Source organism: Rhamphochromis sp. 'chilingali' (genome assembly GCF_963969265.1).
Source record: "Rhamphochromis sp. 'chilingali' genome assembly, chromosome: 22".
Lineage (NCBI taxonomy): Eukaryota > Metazoa > Chordata > Actinopteri > Cichliformes > Cichlidae > Rhamphochromis > Rhamphochromis sp. 'chilingali'.
Genome location: NC_137950.1, coordinates 16,724,706 through 16,746,265, shown reverse-complemented (window position 1 = coordinate 16,746,265; position 21,560 = coordinate 16,724,706). Strand labels below are relative to the sequence as shown.

General features: G+C 41.9%; 1 protein-coding gene across 1 annotated transcript in view; it reads right to left on the bottom strand.

The window, feature by feature from the left end:
• The window catches only part of LOC308390715 (protocadherin-15-like), a 240,722-nt gene that overhangs the window by 81,998 nt on the left and 137,164 nt on the right, over nt 1-21,560 (bottom strand). Inside the window, exons 21-24 of the mRNA XM_080872975.1 lie at nt 13,461-13,580; nt 12,272-12,457; nt 10,886-11,122; nt 1,702-1,818 (exon numbers count right to left, since the gene is read on the bottom strand). Of these exons, the coding sequence (XP_080729101.1) occupies nt 1,702-1,818; nt 10,886-11,122; nt 12,272-12,457; nt 13,461-13,580 (660 nt within the window). The remainder of the gene's footprint in view (nt 1-1,701; nt 1,819-10,885; nt 11,123-12,271; nt 12,458-13,460; nt 13,581-21,560) is intronic.

The window sequence follows — 21,560 nt, the reverse complement described above, 5'->3', positions numbered from 1 at the left end:
CTAAAGCAATTAGCAGGGATCCAAATGTTAAGTCTCTATATAGAAATAATTGTGAGCGTTATAAGACATATCATTACTTTAAATAAATGCGGTTCAAATGGTCGTGAATTAACCTCTTAACTGTTGCTGATAATGAGCAGCCATAAGTTACTATGACTGATTTGACACAAAATGTCAGGAAATACATACATTTACATTGTAATATCCACATATTTTAAGAAAATACTCCGTATTCTTTAATGAGCTGTGCCATTCTGAGGAGGAAAAATAAACACACCAACAAATTAGACCTCTGCGTTTAAAGCTTTCCTTGAACTTTAAAAATACGCGCTGACAATGTGATAAAACTGGTGCTTTTGCTAGTTTATTTTCAGAAAGGAACAACATTTACAGCAACAAAAGTTGGTCCTTTGGCTAAAAGTCATACAGTATATCTGCCCTCTGTTTATTCTCAGGGGACGAAAGGTTCTTGCTACATGTCTTGCTTGTCATACACACTTTATTCACTTTATCTCCCTTAAGGCTGTAAATCCACCAGCGAAAAAACAACAATGACAAGTCCGCTAAGGTCATATTTTCACACTGAAACGCTGAAAGAGTAAGGGCAACGGGGGAAGTTAAAGAGAAACTCCAGACAGACAAAATAGATATTTTTAATTATGTAAACAGCCATTTTTCAATCCAGCCATCAAACGGTCTAATCTGAGTTCACTTTTGCAGAAGCACTGCTGTTGCGAGCAGTATTTCAGCAACTGTCTACATTGATGTAACACTTTCTTGCACAACAGCTCAGAGTGAGTCAGCAAAACCCGATGCTGATAAATTCTTGAAAGTATTTGTACTTTCGAGGGATACTTTAGATCTGGAGGGTATAAATGGAAATTACACAGAGATATATGAATATTATAGGCTCCAGCGCTCAAACAAGGTGCTATTTAGTACCTTTGTTGAGCACCGGGGAGGTCCTTTATAGCATGTAGCCTGGACTTTATAATGTTGTTTTTGACCCAAGAGAATTTCTCATGCTTAAATCTAAAGTATGAAGCAATTCAGCTGACACAGGAAGCAGCATGCGAAACAGTGAAAGGAAAGCGGTGCTTTAAAGAGGCTTATGTGAGAACATTGCTGGTGTAGAAGATCCTGCATGAAGAAGGAGGAAGGAAAAATAAGCTCATGGCATCTTGAGCAGTAATGCAAAATAAAAGCACTCCCAGTGCTTTTTCATAAACACCTGTTTTGTGAATTAAACGCATCAGCTGGTTTATTTTTCTTTCTAATATTTTTAAAAAAGTGATTTTCCCAGTGTCGCTGCATGATTCAATGAAGCCTCGTGAGGTATTCTCACATACTGCCGATTATGAGAATTCTGTATGAGCATGTTATCACCTTATTAACCTACAGTTACATAAATCAGACTCACATAAAACAGCTAAACCTCGTTTTACAACAACCAGAATAAAGCAGTCTACATAACAAGGATGCTCAGCATTAAATGTTCTCTTGAGATTTCACCTTGTGACACACTGAGGTATAAAAAAAAATAAATACTCCACTAGAGAAAGAAGTGAAAATGTGTTAAAAACACACCTACACACACACTGACTGAAGACAAGCACCATTATCTTGCATCATTCCAGTACACAATTTGAGGAGCAGGCTGTGAAACAGTTTGATTGAATAGCTGCATCTGATAATGCTCACCGCAGGGTCAGAGTCATTGGCCATCACTGTGGTTACGATGGTTCCCTTGACAGCATTAGGGGCAACCATGCCTCGGTACACTGACTGGCTGAATACTGGAGAAAAGTCATTCATGTCCTGGAGAGAGATTTAACACAAACACAGAGATGGTACGGCATTAGCATTTTTAAAATACACTGCACCAAAATGCTTTTTGTTTCCTTGAAGTTCCTGAAATGTTGAAAATTTTAATAACAGCAAATTACTGTAGCAGTTTTGTCATAGGAATATATATATATGAACAGTAGTGCATATAATCTATTGCTTATGCTGAGTTTATTTTATTTCTTTGGCTTGGATTCTAATTTATCTCTGAATAGAACAAATGCTGTAGTGAGTAGAATAAATGGGGTGTTCATGAAAACCTGTGGGGCTTTAATCACAGCAGGCGTCAGCAGTACTGGAAAACATCAGCAAGGGTGAAAGTGAGGACACCACAAAACAATTGTGCTTTTAATTTTCCATTGGCTGGTTAAATGATGGATTTTAAAAAATTTCTTTCACAGTTGTCAAACTCAAAAAAACTAAACAAAACAAAAACACACTATGTAAACTAAATGTTGTATAAAGCACAGAAACTGTCCACTTATTTCTCCGTCATTTTAAAGTTTCTGATAACAGAACCTAAAGTCCATAGATTGCATAGATTCATATGCTAATCTCTGGTATAGTCATTGAGTGTCAGAGACAACAGGATCCATCCTGTGTCTAGCAGCACTACAGGAAAGAAAAACAAAGCAGGAAGACAATGTGCTGTTTTGGCTGTGTAAAATGAAGATGCTGTGATGCTTTGATGCATTTCCTTGATTATAAATATTGGCATATACTACTCTAATAGTAGCCATGCTCTGAACAGAAGTTCAAGGTCAAGCAATCAAATAGACTAGCATGTAGACGTTTAAGATGAATTTGAATGTAGTGGATGTACATCTGTTGTTGTGTATAGTCATCTATACTGTGAACTATGTATGAAAGACAAGGTTTTACCACATACTGTATATAAGAGACTGACATAGTCAAGGCTAAAGGCAGGAAGTCAGTGCTGTTGAAGACCAAATGTACAGTTTTGCTCTTTGACACTTTGCTCAAATTCCTGAAATTTCATAGTAGATGTAACATTGGGTGAAATGATTGTACACTATACATCAGCAACGACAAGAACTGGGTGCTCAAGTTTGAACTTATTTTTGGATTTTCTCTAATTCACACAGGGTCAAAAGTATACATATAGGCTTGCACATGCCTACTAATGTTTGGTTAAATGTCCCTACCAACCTTTTGGCATGACTCTGTCTAAATACTTGATCACTCTTCATGTTATAATTCATTCAAATTGGTTGGTTTCCTGGCACAGATATGGCTTTTAAGAACAGTCCACAAATTTTCAAGAGGGTTGAGGTTGGAGCTTTGTGTCCAGTTACATGTTCGCCTACTTTATCCAAAACCAGTTCTGAAGTGTGTTTGGGATCACTGTCCTGCTGGAACACCCAAATGTCCAAGTTTTCATCTGTTTTGTAATCCGGTCATTAAGTCTGACGTCACTAGCCGTGTCTGGGCCTAAACTCCGCTGCTTCGGTCCATATATCAAACGATCACTATGGCATTACTGAGAGTTGAAAAACTGTCTAAAGTCTTTCATCTTTAATAAAATGATCAGCGTTCTGCTCTACCAGGTATAACAATTGAGTTTAACATCCAGGCATCCATGAAAACGGAATTTATGACATTTAACGGAGTTAGAAGTTAGCAGGGAGTTAGCTCGCTAGCTTCTATCTAAATACAATATAGCATGTCCTGACTGCGGGGTTTTGGAAACAAATTAAAACGTACAGCTCTGTTATCACTTCCAACATAAATAAGGACAGAAAACTAAACAGCAGTGACGTTTGTAGGGTTACTGAAGTTGGGCTAGCTGGTATATAATGATGTGTTACGTGACCGCTAGCGACACAGCTATGTTAGCATAATATAAACAAGCTAACTTTTTTTCCACTCAATAAAAGTTAATGTGAGTGTTCTTGGTGGTCAGGAACAAATGTAATCACATGGCAGGATGCTGTAAAAGGACCAAACTTCAGCCAGGAGAACAACTGAGATAATCCATCCACAATACGAGGTTAGTCATTCATATACTGCTCCATGGGCTGGGCTGTAGTTACATCCTAAGGTTTTAAAAACTGAGCTTAAATAAATGATTAGCGGTAATAAAAGACGAGGGAGGTCAACAGTGATCACTGACTGTTTTAGGAGCTTTTTGAGATTAAATAGAAGAAAATACAAAACATTAAACATGTTAACACAAAAGCCATATTAAACGCAGACTACTTTAGGCCCGGAAGTAGGATTCGTCACGTCATCACTTAACGACTGGATAGGGACTTCTTTCTAATTCATCACTTTGTTTGTCCATGGTGATCTAAAACTGGTTTCACTGTGGACGATCACACTGGTGCTTCCAGCAGTTTCCAGATCACTGTAGGCTTGAGCATTATATACCTCTGCATAGAGTAGTATGCAATCATGATCACTAGCAAGAGGTTAATAGGCCTGGACCTTGTCTAATCAAAGGTTATTGTAAAACCTTCAGCACACTTATGCATATTTCCTCACCGATTCATTCAAATAATTCAATTCAGGTGTTCCACTCACTTCCATGGCCAAAGGTGTATAAAATCAAGAAATCACACCGTAGAAAATCACACTTCTCCATCTGGCAAACTGACAAATGTGCCTGGGTTCAGTGGTTGCCAGGAGAGCGGTACTTGTCTTACTGCACTGTGCCAAGTGTAAAGTTTGGTGGAGGGGGCATTATGGTGTTGGTTTGTTTTTCAGGAGTTAAGCTCGGGCCCTTAGTTCCAGTCAAATTAACTCTCAATGCTTCAATAATAAATGCATGCATTTTGGACAACTTCATGGTCCTAACTTTGTGGGAACAGTTTGGGAACCTCAACCCAACAGAACGCTTTTAGGATAATTTACAGAAGAGACTGTGACACAGGCCTTCTCATCTAACATCAGTGTCAAACCTTGGAAATACCTTGGAAGAATGGTAAAAAATAAATACATTCCTAAACAATGTGGAAAGCCTTCCCAGAAGAGTTAATGCTATTATAGTTGCAAAGGATGTGCCAACATTATATTAAAGCTTATGAATTAAAATATGTGATGTCACTCAAGTTTATATGCATGTGATGGCAGACGAGTGAAAACCTTGGGCAATACAATATGTTTGAGCCTATATTTATACTGTTTTACATTGAGTGTATCCACCCACAGCAGTCCACCATGTGCTTCTTCTGGTATATGGCAGCACCACTTGTTTCATCACAAATTGGTTTGTGAACCCTTTTTTTTGTATGATTGTGAGCATCACTGTGTTGCTTTTTGGAGCCAGAAGGGACTGTATTTGGACGAGAGGGTGGAATGCTAAGTTATCTGCTAACACTAGCAAAGGTGATTAGCAAGTCGCATCCATAGACTTTATGGGTGCATTGCACAGACACAGATACCTGCTAATAAGAGCATAAAAATAAAATACCCAAATTTTACTCACCAAAACTGGAGGACAGACTTCTTGGGAGGTCTGTTAGTATAATAATTAATCACACAGTAAACCATATTATTTGTTAGATATTTACATTTAAAATGATCCAAAAGCCACCAATACTTTAGTTATGTCATGGTCCTGCGGCCATGACTCAGTGACTTTGTGTTTGTGTTCCTTATTGTTGTTATTCTCTTTATCATTCTTGGGCTGTTTTGGGATGGTTTGTGTTTTGGGATTTTAGATACTGGGTTTTGGGTTTGTGCTCCCTCTATTGGTCCCTGGTGTTAGTGTTCCCCTGTCTCGTCAGGTTAATCAGGTCCAGCTGTGTCTCCCACCTGTGTGTGATTTCCCAGTGTCTCTTTGTGTACTTATAGTGTGTGTTTTCCTCTGCTCCTCGTCGCGTCGTCTGTGTTCATACCTGGTGTAATCCCCTGCGTGCTCTCCCTGCTGTTCTCCCTTCATGCTCAGGTTTGCTATTTCTTTGGGTAGTTTCTCCCAGTTAGTTCATCCTTAGTTCTGTTTTACCATCCCCACTTTATATTGGATATTATCAATAAATCACCCTCACACCTGAATAAGTGCTGCGTTTTGAGTCCTCCTTCCGCTCTCCACACGGCCGCTGCCCCGGACCGTGACAGTACGACGCGAACACAACATGGACCCAGCAGCGCTTAACCCATCCAGGGAGCTACGGGAAAATCTCATCGATGCCACACAGGAGCTCATCGACCGGTGGCTGGAAAACCCGGGTGGCACGTCCCAGCGCGCTATAGAGAGGCGGCTACAGCGTCTGGTGACCGGTCTCCCATGGCTTCTGGGCTCGCTTTGTTCGTGGGAGCGGGAGTTCCTCCTTTTGGACCTCGGACTTCATCCCCCGTCTGCTTTTACTTTCGAGCAGCCCGAGGCGGTGAGCGAGCGACATGTTCTGGCTTCCCCAGATTCCGGGACTCTGTTTTCTGGGGCTATTCAGAGCGGGATGGGAGACTGTATGGATCGCTTACCTACCTTCGTGGTAACGGATCCTTCCCAAGTGGGCGTGTACAAACCCGCTGCAAAACTGACAGACTGTGTCTCTGCCGCTCCTTCTGAGCCAGGACTTTATTGCCATTCTCTGGCTCAGTTCTGTGTCCAGCTACAAGCTTCCCAGTCTGTAGCTCCACCGTTAGCCTCCCTAAGGGCACAATTACATGTTCTGCCGCCGCTCCAGTCAGCCACTCAGCCACCACCACTGCTAGCATCGCCGCAACCCGTAGTTCAGTTAATGGCTGAGTCACAACCTTCACACTGCTTTTCCACCGCTGTTTCTGAGCAGGGAGACAAACTGTTTCACTACGGACTTGTTCCTCAAAAGCTGGCAACATTAGAGACTATTGCTCACTCCGGGGCTTCCCCAGAGGCTGGGTTACTGCCCTCAGCTTACTCTGGACCCCTGGAGGCCAAGATGCCAGCTGTGAACTGCACCGGGCTGTCACTGCCTGAGCAGGGTCAGTGCTCTGCGCAGCTGCAGCCCTCCTTATGTGTGCCGGAGGCCCACGTGCCTACTTGTTTTGTTTCATGTGTGCCAGAGGCCCGCGTGCCTACTGGTTTTGTTTCATGTGTGCCAGAGGCCCGCGTGCCTACTGGTTATGTTTCATGTGTGCCGGGGGCCCCGGTGCCCACTGGTTCTGCGGCTGTTTTCGCTGGGGGGCCCGAGGAGCCCGTCCAGCCTCCTGTTTCGCCTGCTGGGGGGCCCGAGGAGCCCGTCCAGCCTCCTGTTTCGCCTGCTGGGGGGCCCGAGGATCCCGTCCAGCCACCTGTGGCTGCTTCTCCACCTGTGGCTGCAGCGCCGCCTCCTGCAGTACCATCACCTGCAGCGCTACCACCTGCTACTGCCACGCCTCAGCCTGAAGCTTCATCCTCGCCTGGCCCGGCTTCATTCTCGCCTGGCCCGGTTTCATCCACGCCTGGCCCGGCTTCATCCTCGCCTTCATCCTCGCCTGGCCCGGCTTTATCCTCGCCTGGCCCGGCTTCAGCCTCGCCTGGTCCAACTTCATCCTCGCCTGGTCCGGCTTCAGCTTCATCCTCGCCTGGCCCGGCTTCAGCTTCGTCCTCGCCTGGCCCAGCTTCAGCTTCTGCTTCAGCCTCGCCCGGCCCGGCTTCACCCTCGTCTGGTCCAGCCTTCGTGTCTGCATCTTCGTCTGGTCCAGCCTTCGTGTCTGCATCATCGCCTGCAGCAGCGTCTTCAGCATCCGCACCATTGCCTGCAGCAGCGTCTTCAGCATCCGCACCATCGCCTGCAGCAGCGTCTTCAGCATCTTTGCCCGCTGCGGCCCCGGCTTCCGTGCCTTCAGCCTCGCCTGGCCCAGCCTCGTTTGGGTCTGGAGCTAAACGGCCGTTTTCTAGACCGCTGGCTAGGCTACTGGCCGGGCGCCGTCGCCTGACCGGCCGCCGTTGCCTTCCGCACGGCCGGCCCCCGGACCGCCATCGCCTGAGCGGCCGCCGTTGCCTTCCGCACGGCCGGCCCCCGGACCCTCTTCGCCTGAGCGGCCGCCGTTGCCTTCCGGACGGTCGGCCCCCTGAACTTTTTGTGCGCCGTCACGGCCTTCTTCGTGGACGGCCTCCCGAACTCTTTACGCGCCGCCGCGGCCTTCTTCGTGGCCGGCCGCCTGAACTGTGCTTCGGACTCTGCTCCGCTGTGAGTTTTGTGAACGTTTGTTTGGGACTCTGGGGTCTTCGTTTTGGTCATGGCCCGGTCCCTCCGTCCTGGGCCCCCTGCCGCCCGCCCGGGTCTGGTGGTGTGTTTCTGTGGCTGTCAGGGGCCAGCCCTTGAGGGGGGGGGGGGGGGGGGGGGGGGGGGGGTACTGTCATGGTCCTGCGGCCATGACTCAGTGACTTTGTGTTTGTGTTCCTTATTGTTGTTATTCTCTTTATCATTCTTGGGCTGTTTTGGGATGGTTTGTGTTTTGGGATTTTAGATACTGGGTTTTGGGTTTGTGACCCCTCTATTGGTCCCTGGTGTTAGTGTTCCCCTGTCTCGTCAGGTTAATCAGGTCCAGCTGTGTCTCCCACCTGTGTGTGATTTCCCAGTGTCTCTTTGTGTACTTATAGTGTGTGTTTTCCTCTGCTCCTCGTCGCGTCGTCTGTGTTCATACCTGGTGTAATCCCCTGCGTGCTCTCCCTGCTGTTCTCCCTTCATGCTCAGGTTTGCTATTTCTTTGTGTAGTTTCTCCCAGTTAGTTCATTCTTAGTTCTGTTTTACCATCCCCACTTTATATTGGATATTATCAATAAATCACCCTCACACCTGAATACAGTGGGGCAAAAAAGTATTTAGTCAGCCACCGATTGTGCAAGTTCCCCCACCTAAAATGATGACAGAGGTCAGTAATTTGCACCAGAGGTACACTTCAACTGTGAGAGACAGAATGTGAAAAAAAAATCCATGAATCCACATGGTAGGATTTGTAAAGAATTTATTCGTAAATCAGGGTGGAAAATAAGTATTTGGTCAATAACAAAAATACAACTCAATACTTTGTAACATAACCTTTGTTGGCAATAACAGAGGTCAAACGTTTACTATAGGTCTTTACCAGGTTTGCACACACAGTAGCTGGTATTTTGGCCCATTCCTCCATGCAGATCTTCTCGAGAGCAGTGATGTTTTGGGGCTATCGCCGAGCAACACGGACTTTCAACTCCCGCCACAGATTTTCTATGGGGTTGAGGTCTGGAGACTGGCTAGGCCACTCCAGGACTTTCAAATGCTTCTTACAGAGCCACTCCTTTGTTGCCCGGGCGGTGTGTTTTGGATCATTGTCATGTTGGAAGACCCAGCCTCGTTTCATCTTCAAAGTTCTCACTGATGGAAGGAGGTTTTGGCTCAAAATCTCACGATACATGGCCCCATTCATTCTGTCCTTAACACGGATCAGTCGTCCTGTCCCCTTGGCAGAAAAACAGCCCCATAGCATGATGTTTCCACCCCCATGCTTCACAGTAGGTATGGTGTTCTTGGGATGCAACTCAGTATTCTTCTTCCTCCAAACACGACGAGTTGAGTTTATACCAAAAAGTTCTACTTTGGTTTCATCTGACCACATGACATTCTCCCAATCCTCTGCTGTATCATTCATGTGCTCTCTGGCAAACTTCAGACGGGCCTGGACATGCACTGGCTTCAGCAGCGGAACACGTCTGGCACTGCGGGATTTGATTCCCTGCCGTTGTAGTGTGTTACTGATGGTGACCTTTGTTACTTTGGTCCCAGCTCTCTGCAGGTCATTCACCAGGTCCCCCCGTGTGGCTCTGGGATCTTTGCTCACCGTTCTCATGATCATTTTGACCCCACGGGATGAGATCTTGCGTGGAGCCCCAGATCGAGGGAGATTATCAGTGGCCTTGTATGTCTTCCATTTTCTGATGATTGCTCCCACAGTTGATTTTTTCACACCAAGCTGCTTGCCTATAGTAGATTCACTCTTCCCAGTCTGGTGCAGGTCTACAATACTTTTCCTGCTGTCCTTCGAAAGCTCTTTGGTCTTGGCCATGGCGGAGTTTGGAGTCTGACTGTTTGAGGCTGTGGACAGGTGTCTTTTATACAGATGATGAGTTCAAACAGGTGCCATTCATACAGGTAACGAGTGGGGGACAGAAAAGCTTCTTACAGAAGACGTTACAGGTCTGTGAGAGCCAGAGATTTTCCTTGTTTGAGGTGACCAAATACTTATTTTCCACCCTAATTTACGAATAAATTCTTTACAAATCCTACCATGTGGATTCATGGATTTTTTTTTCACATTCTGTCTCTCACAGTTGAAGTGTACCTCTGGTGCAAATTACTGACCTCTGTCATCATTGTAGGTGGGGGAACTTGCACAATCGGTGGCTGACTAAATACTTTTTTGCCCCACTGTAAGTGCTGCGTTTTGAGTCCTCCTTCCGCTCTCCACACGGCCGCTGCCCCGGACCGTGACAAGTTATTTGAACTAGTAGGAACTGGCAACCATCTAACACTCAAAGCAGCCTTGCTCCAATACATGTAAGACTTAACATGATTTAAACAGATGGGTTTAAAAAGAATTCCTCCACATATTTGATTTAAAAGGGAAAACCAGCTATGGTGACTGCTACTATAAAGTTCTCTTTTGGAGCGAGTGTCAAATGGTCATTCAAAAAAATGCAGTTTTTGGTGCTTTTTTTCAGCCCAAAAGGTTGCCGCTTGGACTCTACACCAAACAGATGTTGCAACAATCAATTCTAATGCTGCCGATGCCACTTGGATGGCAAGTTAGCAGTTGTATCCGCCAATTGGTACTTGCCATTTTACAATGTAGACCACACTGTATTTTCACACGCTGGTTCTAAAATGCTTTTTTGGTCTTTTTTATTTTCCTGACTGAAAATGCTTTGCTTGCCTTTTCCATATTCCATTTTCATTCATTATTCATTTATTAAACCCCCACCAAAAAGCATAATGATCTTCCAATACCTGCTACATCATAACGCCAGTTTACCTTTCTTCAAACTAAAGACACTTTACTAAAAGAGTAGAAAATATTACCCATCTTTATGTCCACACAGAGAAACTAGCTTGTAGACACATACCTACGCACTCACCATTATTCTGACTGTAACAGAGGCTAGTCCAGGAGGCATGTTTCCCTTTGTGTCCAGGGCCTCTACAGTGAACGTGTATGTGGGCTCTGACTCAGACAGAGCCTCGAAGTCCAGAACCTTGAGAACTGAAAGCTCGCCTGTTCTGGAGTCGATGTGGAACAGCTGAGTGATGTCCTGGTCCGAGCCTTCGGTTCTGATTCGGTAAGTAAGGTTGGAGTTGAGGTCAGCGTCTGTCGCCTACAGAGAACATGGAAAGGAAAGCAATATCACTGCAATGTGAATTTCTAATACTTGTCAGTAGGACAAGAATCCATATATACCTGCTTGTAACACACTATAACAGTTTAATTAGATCTATGTTGTGTTGTTGTCAGAAATGCCTGTGGTAGTAACCTTTAAATTACAGCTGGTGGTCCATATCTTATGTAATAATTTTAAAGTGTAGCTGTGCAGCTTTATCTCACATTCTGCTGCAGTGTGCAGCGTGTCTGCAAGTGTTATCAAACTATCAATGTTCTATCACTGCATGCAGCATAAATATAATTTTCAATAATTTGTGCACAAATAACATTAAATTAGACTGACATCAATAGGAATTTTTAAGATAAAGGGATTTATTAAGAACATTATTAAGGACATTAAACATATTAGCTTGATCTGTATATAAAATAAATGCAAACCAGCAATTTGTGTCTTTGCTAAGGAATGCTAAGATTTGATAAAAAAAAAAGTTCTTCTAAACCTCTACAGTGCTATAGAGATTTAAATGATAACGCTAACATTGAGAACACAAGAAAAAGTGATGTTTTAATTAAGAAACATATAAACATATAAGCTGTGTGATTGCTCTCAGAAATACACTAAAAACAAACAGAAAAAAACAATTGTTCTGGGAAATTATCGTTGGTTAGATCAATGGCAGTACAAACAATTAACGCACACATAAAAACAGCATAAGCAATATAGAACAGTTCCTTTAGGAATCCATTCATTTGTTTAAAGACTTGTGAGCAACACTGAGTTGGATCTTCTTCAGATAAAAAATACATGCCAGAGTTATCTGCTGAAGAAATTACATTTTATAATGCAGGTAGTTTTCTCAAAAAAAACCCCCATCTTTCTTTGCTGCACTGTTTATCTGCTGATTCAGATATAACTGTACTAATCTAAAACCAACCAATGCATCAGCAGAGATGATTTATTTGTCATGATCTAGTTTCAGTAAGTTTTTGTTTGCAACAAAGCCTTATTTACACTGGAGAACTTTTTCACTTTACCAAAAATTTAGATATAAAAGTTCCAATGAACTACAGATTTTTTTCTTTTTGTTTGATTCGCTAAACGCCTAAGCTACAAAACCACCTGTTCCTCTTTACAAACACTTACCTTTAATTGTAATATAACAGTGCCCTTTGGGCTGTTCTCCGGTAGATTGACATTGTAAGTTTGTTGGGTGAATATTGGGCTGTTGTCGTCTATATCCAGAACGGTGACACGAAGTGTTAATCTGGATCGCCGTGGATTCTCTGCACCATCCCAGGCTTCAACCGTGAGATAGTAATGGCCTTTAACCTTCAGGAGAACACAGATTCAAAATTTAGCATTAACAAAGCTACAAACAGGAATTACTTTCTCACAGCTTTCTTCCACCAACCACCCAAATTACAGTTTGCATTCATGTCAACCAGATTTTAATTCTGAGCTGCTGGATATGTCACCACTATATTGTTTGACAGTACTGTGCAAAATTCTTCAACCACTCCTCTTTTCTTTAAATTTTGCTTTTAAAGGGCAATGGTTCTGAGCAATAGTTCTCTAGCAACAGTTCAGAAAGGTGGTTTTTTTGGCTTCTTTTGCACACATTTTAAGTCCGTTTGTTATAGACCTATATTAGCATAAAAGCAGCACCTAACTACTGGAATGATCCATTGTAGTGTCTAGACATAACTTCTCTTTATGCACTTTATTATTAGGAACAAAAACCGTTTTTCTACAACAAATGCCAACAAAACACAGTTTGAAAGGCAAAATATTTTATTTTTGCACAAAGAAGATGATTCATAACAAAATATTTGCTGAAAACATGTCATATCTTGCTATGATGTGCAGTGTGTCCTTAAAAAAATTGAGCCAACTAGACAACTGGAGAACAAAAGAACAAGTATTAGCCCTGAATGGCAAGTCTCCAGCATATGAATAGTTTCTGAAAGTCATGTCGTTAAGAAATGGGGAAAACAAAAATCCAGCAAGAAACTGGCCCAGGATCCAAGAGAAGCTGCTGGCCCTTCAGTTGATCTGGATAGGTTTATCTTTACTGCACTGACAGTTTATTCAGCCCCGCAGTTCATCTTTCATTCCAAGGGAATGTTAATGCCAGATTTTGACAAAACTCCTCCAACATCATCAAAAGATCAAATTTAAGAGAATGGGACATATAGAAGGATTTGCAAACCAAAAACACACTTCTTTCAGCCATTCCTGTTTGTGGAGTTACGTCATAAAAATACTATTACCGTTTACAGTTGTCTGCTTTGCCTTAAACTAATTAGGAACAGAATCTGTAGCTTCGTCTCACCTCTCTGTCCAGTGGCACTGCAGTTGTAATGGTTCCAGTGGCATTGATGGAAAACAGCCCCTGGTGGTTGACGAGCCGATAATGGACCTGACCGTTTGCCCCCAGATCTGGATCTGTAGCCTAAACCAGACAGAACAAAAAGCACAGGCACACACATAATAAGAAAAGGGAATTCAAGGGTTTAATCAGCTGTTTTGAAATGCAAGCAGCACTTCAGGCTGCCTTTGAGGTGAGTCATTCTTTGAATAAAAAGTCCTCTCATATTAAACAAAGTACATGTGTAAATCAATGATGTACAACTCTTAACATTTTTTTCAATCTTGTTAACAACTGCATGGTTTCTCTTTTGAAATTAGGAAAGATACTAGGTGGGTAAGGGGGTGAATCAATGTATGTGTGAGAAGGACAGATAGCTGTGAATGATGAGAATTATTAACAGCATTTCCTGCCGTACAGTTTCATAAGGGGCCTTATGTATTTGCAGACTTTTTGACAACTTTGACAACAATTGAAAGCGGGTCAGAGTTACATGAAATCATCTGTCCTGCCATATTGTCTGAGCTAAACTTTATTCAACATTCTTTTAGCTATTGCTCCTATACAAAAATCCAAAGTTTTTTGGGTTTGATTTGGCAAGGGTGTCGAGACAAACTTGAGGGATCTGCTCTCTTTTCCCACTTATTGCAACTTGTCCAAAGGTGTTAAAGTTACTTCCCACCAGCAATTCTTAAACTTTTCCAGAGTTAATGAGACAGTGGTTTCAATTTTCACTTGGAAGAAAGTAGATCACTGTCTTCTTCCCTTTGTTGCATCGCTTTTATCTCTGCATCTGTTCTCCAGTCAAACCCTTCTCCACATCATCTCTTTCAACTACTAAAAAGTAGTGAGAAGGTGACAAATTGCAAGCTGCTGTTCCTTTCACCCTGTCTAAATGTTCATCTTGTCCAATCAGCATTCTCACTGCATTAAAATAGATGAGGCCAGAGCAGGGGAGAGGAGAACAGAGGAAACATTAACACGACGCACGTGTGTGTATTTGTGTGTGCGGGCCTAGGGTTTGCTTACATTGCTGTTTCATACAAGTTCCCAGAAGTGAAATATAATTTGAGAGTCAGTGGCAAGTGTTAAAAATAATTGCTTCACACCTGTTCTGAACAATAAGAAAACTGTGAGTTCACATACTATGTCTATGGCATAGTATGGCAAGTTTTGCTCAGATAATTAGCAATCTGTTTATACAGCATTACTAAACAACCTTAAACAACTGTTCATTAACCTGGTGTGTTAAATGTTTATAGTAATAAACTGTGATCCCATGCCTTCGAATTTCACATTTTAGAACTAAAAATGACCTGTAAACACCACAGTTGCAATAATCTATATAGCTTTGGGGCTAAATTCAAATGTTAATGTCTCCCGAGCAACTAAAGACTGCAAATTTTCATGGAAGTAACTGGTACGTGCTTGATAAAAAGTATTTACAAAAAATATATGCTGCTGCACCCAAAACCTTCTTGCATTTGATCACTTGTGGATTGCAGCAGTTGCCCATTGTTTGCATGGAAGTTGCCAAATTGTCTGCAAACAGTTGACATCTACTCTCTGAGTTGTTGTGAAGCTGTGAAAATTGCAACATAAACCAAAACAGGAGACCATTTGGCTTAAAAGAAAAAGTTGCGCTTTTTCAAACATTTTGGCTGAAGCAGTACGACAAAACGTTTACTCATACTTTTACATTCTCTGTTTCCGTTTTGCAAAAATAGAGAATGTTCCATTTCTGCCATCTGCTAGTGACCAAGGCAATCACAAGGAGATGTTTCTTGTGCAGCATCATACTTCAACCTAACGACCATCAGCCACTGCTTGTCAGTTGGGGAGTAGAGAATTTTTTCTAGCAACCAGTAAGCAAATTCCATGTGACTGAAGCCTTGTATGTGACAAAAGTTAAAGAGAAACTTACATCAACTCAGCAATTATTCATTCTTGTATTTTGCTCGTTTGTGTTGTTGTGTTTGCACATCTCTGTTGCTTGTGGGGCTCGCACACAAGAATTTCACTCGCATGTGCTGTGCCAGTGTGCCTGCACATGTGATGTGACAATAAAAAGTGATTTGATTTGATTTGATTATAAATTACTAAAGAAACAAATGGACACGCAAAAACATAGTAACCAGAAGATGAGAAAAGACATTGAAAATAACGACTAAAACAAAAACACAGTATTACAGCATGATATACTCAGTGTTGGGGAGTAACGGAATACATGTACCGCCGTTACGTATTTAAAATACAAAATATGAGTAACTGTATTCCGTTACAGTTACCGTTTAAAAAGGTGGTACTCAGAATACAGTTACTTTGTTGAAATAAATGGATTACACTGCGGTACTTTCCTGTTTCATATTGTCGCGGGTCAGGACTGTTTGGGTTTTGTTTGACAGCTACGTTCTGCTGTTCCAGGCGGCAGCGTTACGGTTGCCATGGTTACAGGGTGACGCTCTCTCTCTCTCTGCGACTGTGTGTTTCCTGGGTGAGAGAGCGCCTTTTCGTTGTTGTTGTTGTTGTGCTAAGCTAACAGGCAGAATGCTACAAGCATAGCTCTAAAGAATGTAGCATCATGGGCAGTGTAGTCCGTGTTGCAGGGAGAATGGACTGCCATACACGTTATGGGTCTGTGAGCGCGAGGAGGGAGAAAAAGGGGAGTGGAAAGGTACGAGTTGTCATCGAGGAAAAACGGGAGCTGGAAGCATGTAAATATAATAATAACCACTTCAGCCAAGAAGAGTGCCTGACGAGCCCAGTTGTAAGTAAGCTATTAAGACTCGACTGTACACCGTGTTCGTGTTTTCCTCCAAAAACGGAACGTTGGAGCAGTCTTTCAACGCCTCTCTCTGTCTCTCGCAAGAAAAGTTGACCCACACAACAAAGTAAAGCTATTTTTCGGCTACGAGCCGACAGGGACCCCGCCGTATTAGTCAGAGGTCCCTTTACTACAGTTCAGAGTCGCGGACCTTCAGTAATAGTAATAAATCACACAGCAATAGTACATTCACGTTGTTGTAAAAAGCATGATAATATATTAAGTAATCCAAAGTATTCAGAATACGTTACTGTCATTGAGTAACGTAACGGAATACGTTACAGAATACATTTTGGGGCACGTATTCTGTATTCTGTAATGGAATACATTTTAAAAGTAACCTTCCCAACATTGGATATACTTAAGGTTAAAATAATGCAGCCATTTACTGAGATGGTAAATTTGTGGAAATTGATTTTTTTTAAAAACTGAGTTGCAGATGGTCAGGTTTTCAGCGCTACTAATGTGCCAAGGGTTTTCAAGTATGCAGTGATGAATGTGATCGTGAAGAGGTTTGCTAGAGGTCATGCTGACCTGTTGGAGCAGGTCAGAAAACTGAATGGAAAGTGAAGGGAACCTTTCAAGCAGTCCATGAATGCTAATTATCTAAGGGAGAGTTCTCTCCTCAGACAGAAACAGGTCATGGTCAGATCCCTTCTCAAGTCATAGTCTCTATTTATTTCACAGTAATTTGTAAAACGTTGTCCCCAATGACCATCTGAACTCCAGAATGAGCAAAAATTTACTTTCTGCTTGTTAATTCTCAAGGCCAACCTGAATTACTATATGTTTAAACATTAGCTTTAATTGAAATTTGGATTATGCACAGTCTCTTTTCCTGTGGTCCTTGTGTAATTACTTTGCAATCCATTCCATAGATTGGAAGTCCTGAATAAAGGTGCCAAGGGTGCACTGATCACAAGTACACCTCTTAGTAATTTGGTTTGAAGGTGGCGTTGTGATGCACTTTGAAGGTAAGGGTTAATAGACACTCACGGCTGTGGGCACACCTTATTCTTCTACCATCTGGCTTACAATTCCAGAAGGATTCCAGGGGCATATAAACATTCTTTTCTAGATGGCAGAACTAATAAATTTGAAGCCCTGTATGAAAGTCTGTTTATCAAAGGGTATTCTCAGGATGGCTGCTTTACTTATGGTTGTTGTTTACATGTTCAGTGTTGCTGATTTGATCCTATAGTCTAGCTCTGTCAGAACCAACTTTCTTCCAGAACTTCAATGGGCTCTTTGAGGGTAAAAATTTAGTAGTTTGTCAGATTCAATTTGGATAAATTCTCTTTCAATGAAGGTAATACCTTGACAACTATCGGCTATTAATAACTGTACTCTTAGATGAGGATAAAAAACTGACAAAATCAATTTGAGATCAAGGTAACACAAAAAGCAAAGTGTTTTTTGCCTACTTTGCAACAACACTGTGGAACAAGACTGTACAGTCATGCTAGCAAACTGACAGCACAGCAGTGCTTTGAGCATTATATATAGTGTATACAGAGTGTATGTCTCCATTGTAGTCAATGGGGACACATAGCATAGTCCCAAATCAGCCTTATGTTTTAACCAAAAAAGGAACGGCATAAAGAGAAAACATGTCTGACAGAAAATCCCCTAGAAGACACTCACAAGGTGCAGATGGGGTATCTGTGTTACACAAATTCAACATGGATGGGAAAGTATCAGATGAAAAGGCTGATATGCTTAATTATGCATGATTTTAAGGATGTTAATGTATTCACGAATTACAGTAAGAGTAAGTCCTAACCTTAAAGCTCCCTTAAGTGATGGTAAGTGTACAGTGCCACATAAAAATCTCGAGCCACCCCTCACCTCTTTGTATTTTGCTGTGAAACTGGCAGAGGTTCAGCAATTTAATAAAATGTGCAAACAGAAGTAAAGATACGTTATATAAGGCAAAGCCAGAGGCTGTACAACTCTATCAAGCTTGAGAGTAAATATCTGGTATGACCACCTTTATTCTTCAGCACAGCCTGAACTCGATGACAAGCTTTCTTGTAATTTCTTTAAATAGTCTTCAGGAATAATTCTCCAGTCTTGAAGAACTTTCAAAGCTCTTCTCTGGATGCTGGCTGCCTTCTTTTCTGTTCTCTGTCGAGATGATCCCACACTGCTTTAATAACGCTGCGGTCTGCACTCTGGGGATACCTGTCCATGACTGATAGTGCTCCACTGTGTGTTTTCTATCCAGGTGTGCTTTTATGGCACTGGCAGTGTTTTGGGAGAATTGGCAAGATATTACTAATCATGGCATTGGATGTAGATCCAAATCTGACTGTACGTTTCTGCATTTATTTTGACAAGATCCCAAACACAAGAACTGAAATACAACAGCTGAATGCATGAAAAAGCCTCCACACAGTGTTTTTTCCTGACTCCTTCTGTACATACAGATGTACAGTGATGGCAATTCAACCTTAAATCAACCCTAAACTTCAAATCAATCACTCCACAAGATTGTATGTCATGCCAAGATATGCCAAGTTTTTGATAACACCTTGTTGGTGTAAAAATACTATTTTATGGCTGTCAGACTGTTAATCTTTCTCAATTTCTGTTTTTTCAGCCACAGAAACAAATTATATACATGTGTGTAAATGGCTGCTAGTAGTCAAGTGCCTCAAGGTACTGATTTAAACTTGGTTGTATGATTGTTTTATTTTTCTTTTCTGTTTTTTTTTTCAGGCCTGCCACTTTTGTCTTTCCAATCTACCTAAAGATCCAATTTAAAATGAGCTCTTTTCGTTTGTTTCCTGTCATGTTTAGACACAACACTTTTAGATCCCTTGAGTTGGGTAACGTTTTAGAAAGTAATAGGTCAGTATTAAATGGATTTTTAAGAGGTTCTTCTGAAAATGGTCACGTACAATGACTGGACTGAAAATAAGTGAAAAAGCAGCAAATGTCCAAAGAAAACTCTGAAAGACCATCAGAAAAACTGGGGAACAGTTGCTCAAGAGCATATTAAAAATACAATAAACTCTCTTTGGAAGCTAATTATAAAGAAATAAGTGGTGACTCAAGACCTTTGCATATTACTCTATGTTATATTATTTAATTGCAAAACATTTTTTTTTTTTTAGAATTTCAGTGTCTATATAGCTGCTTTTTGAGTCTTATATAATCCACTGTTTCCAGATCCTAATGCACCCTCTCTTCCCTAAAGCAAGCCATCAACAAAGAACCTTTGAAGGTCAAAAACTATCCTGTACAGGTGCTGTGTGGTTACAAGTTATTGTGGCTACAGGCAGGACTGCTGCCTGTAATGTGTCAGAGATGGCCTCATCTACATTAAAGTTAGTACTGTATTTTTTGGACTATAAGGCGCACCTAAAATCCTTCAATTTTCTCAAAAAACTGACAGTGCGCCTTCCAGTACCATCCAGTACGCCTTATGTATCAATTCTGGTTGTGCTTACTGACCTCGAACTGATTCTATGTGATACATGGCCCTGAAAAATCAGTCAAAATGTTTTAGTATGACTTTGGTAAGTTACGAAGCTGCACTGCTTGACGGATTGTAGGAGCATTACAGCTACTGTAGTCAGGAGCCTCGCAGAGTAATACGTCCTGTGCTTCAACATAATATTATGCTGTGTTTATAAGGATCCCAAAATGGCACCTGCTAAGAGACATGCTTGTAGGCCGAAATCGCCCAACTGTCTTTCAGTCTATTGGTCCCTGTGTGCTCACAATACTTATCAATACCTCACTGGTTTCTGGTCAGGTCCCTGTTTATTGTAAGAATGCTGTCATTCACCGACTGTTAAAAAAAAACCTAAGCTTGACACTTCTCTTCTCAGTAGCTACAGACCGATTTCAAAATTACCGTTCATTGCTAAGATTTTGGAAAAGGTTGTGGCTAAGCAGCTTATAGCTGTTCTAGATGAATACAGCATTCTGGATAAATTCCAATCTGGCTTTCGTACAGCTCACTCTACTGAAACTACACTTCTTACAGTCTCCAATGACATTTTGATGAGTTGTGATGCAGGAGAATGCTCCGTTCTGTTGATGTTGGACCTGACCTCTGCCTTTGATACTGTGGACCATCATGTTCTGCTAGACAGGCTGAGACAGTGGGTGGGTATATCAGGGGCTGCTTTGGACTGGTTTGAATCCTATTTGCATGAATGATCCTTTCTGTGGCTATCTCTAAGTACAGTTCCTCTTCTACTTTTCTTGCCTATGGTGTGCCACAAGGTTCAGTTTTGGGGCCTTTATTGTTCTTGCTGTTTTTACTTCTTCTTCAGCACTTATTGAGCACTTTTAAGGACATTTTGTACCACTGCTATGCAGATGATATTCAGTTATATATCTCCTTTAAGCCCCAAGATGTTCCCAAGCTACAGATTTTGCATAAGTGCATAGACTCCATTAGAGGTTGGATGGCTGGAAACTTTCTTCAACTAAATGAGGAGAAGACTGAAGTCCTCGTTTGTGCTCCTGAAAAAATTGTACCTAGTGTTATGGAAAAACTTGGGTCCACTTGCTACATTTGCCAAACCTTCTATCAGGAACCTTGGTGTTACTATTGACTCAGCTCTGACTTTGGACGCTCATGTTAAATCTCTGGTCCGCTCCTGTTTTTATCACTTGAGAGACATTGCTAAACTGAGTCCATTGTATCGCGCTCCGAATTAGAAATTGTCATTCATGCATTTGTTTCATCTCGTCTGGATTATTGTAATTCTTTGTTTACTTGTTTATGTAAAGCCTCTTTGGAGCGTCTGCAAGTTGTTCAGAACGCTGCTGCAAAGCTTCTGACCAAGTCTTCCAAGTACTCCCATGTCACGCCCCTGCTGATTCAGCTGCACTGGCTCCCCGTTAAATTCAGAATCCACTTTAAGGTTTTGACCTTGGCTTTCAGGGTTCTGCATGGACAAGCACCAACATATATCAGTGAACTTTTACATCCATACATGCCCAGCAGGTCCCTGAGGTCATGTGACCAGGGCTTGCTGGTTGTCCAACACACGAGGCTGAAAACAAAAGAGCTTTTGTAACTGTGCCCCCAGACTGTAGAACTCTCTCCCTTTGAGCCTGAGATCTGTGGACTCCATGGTCGCTTTTGAAAAACAGCTAAAAACTCATATTTTTAAACTTGCTTTTGGTTGATTTTTATTTTTATGTTTTAGGTTCTGTGAAGCAGAATATAAATAAAAATTGAAATTAACTTAAAAAGTGAGAGCATTTTTCTGTAT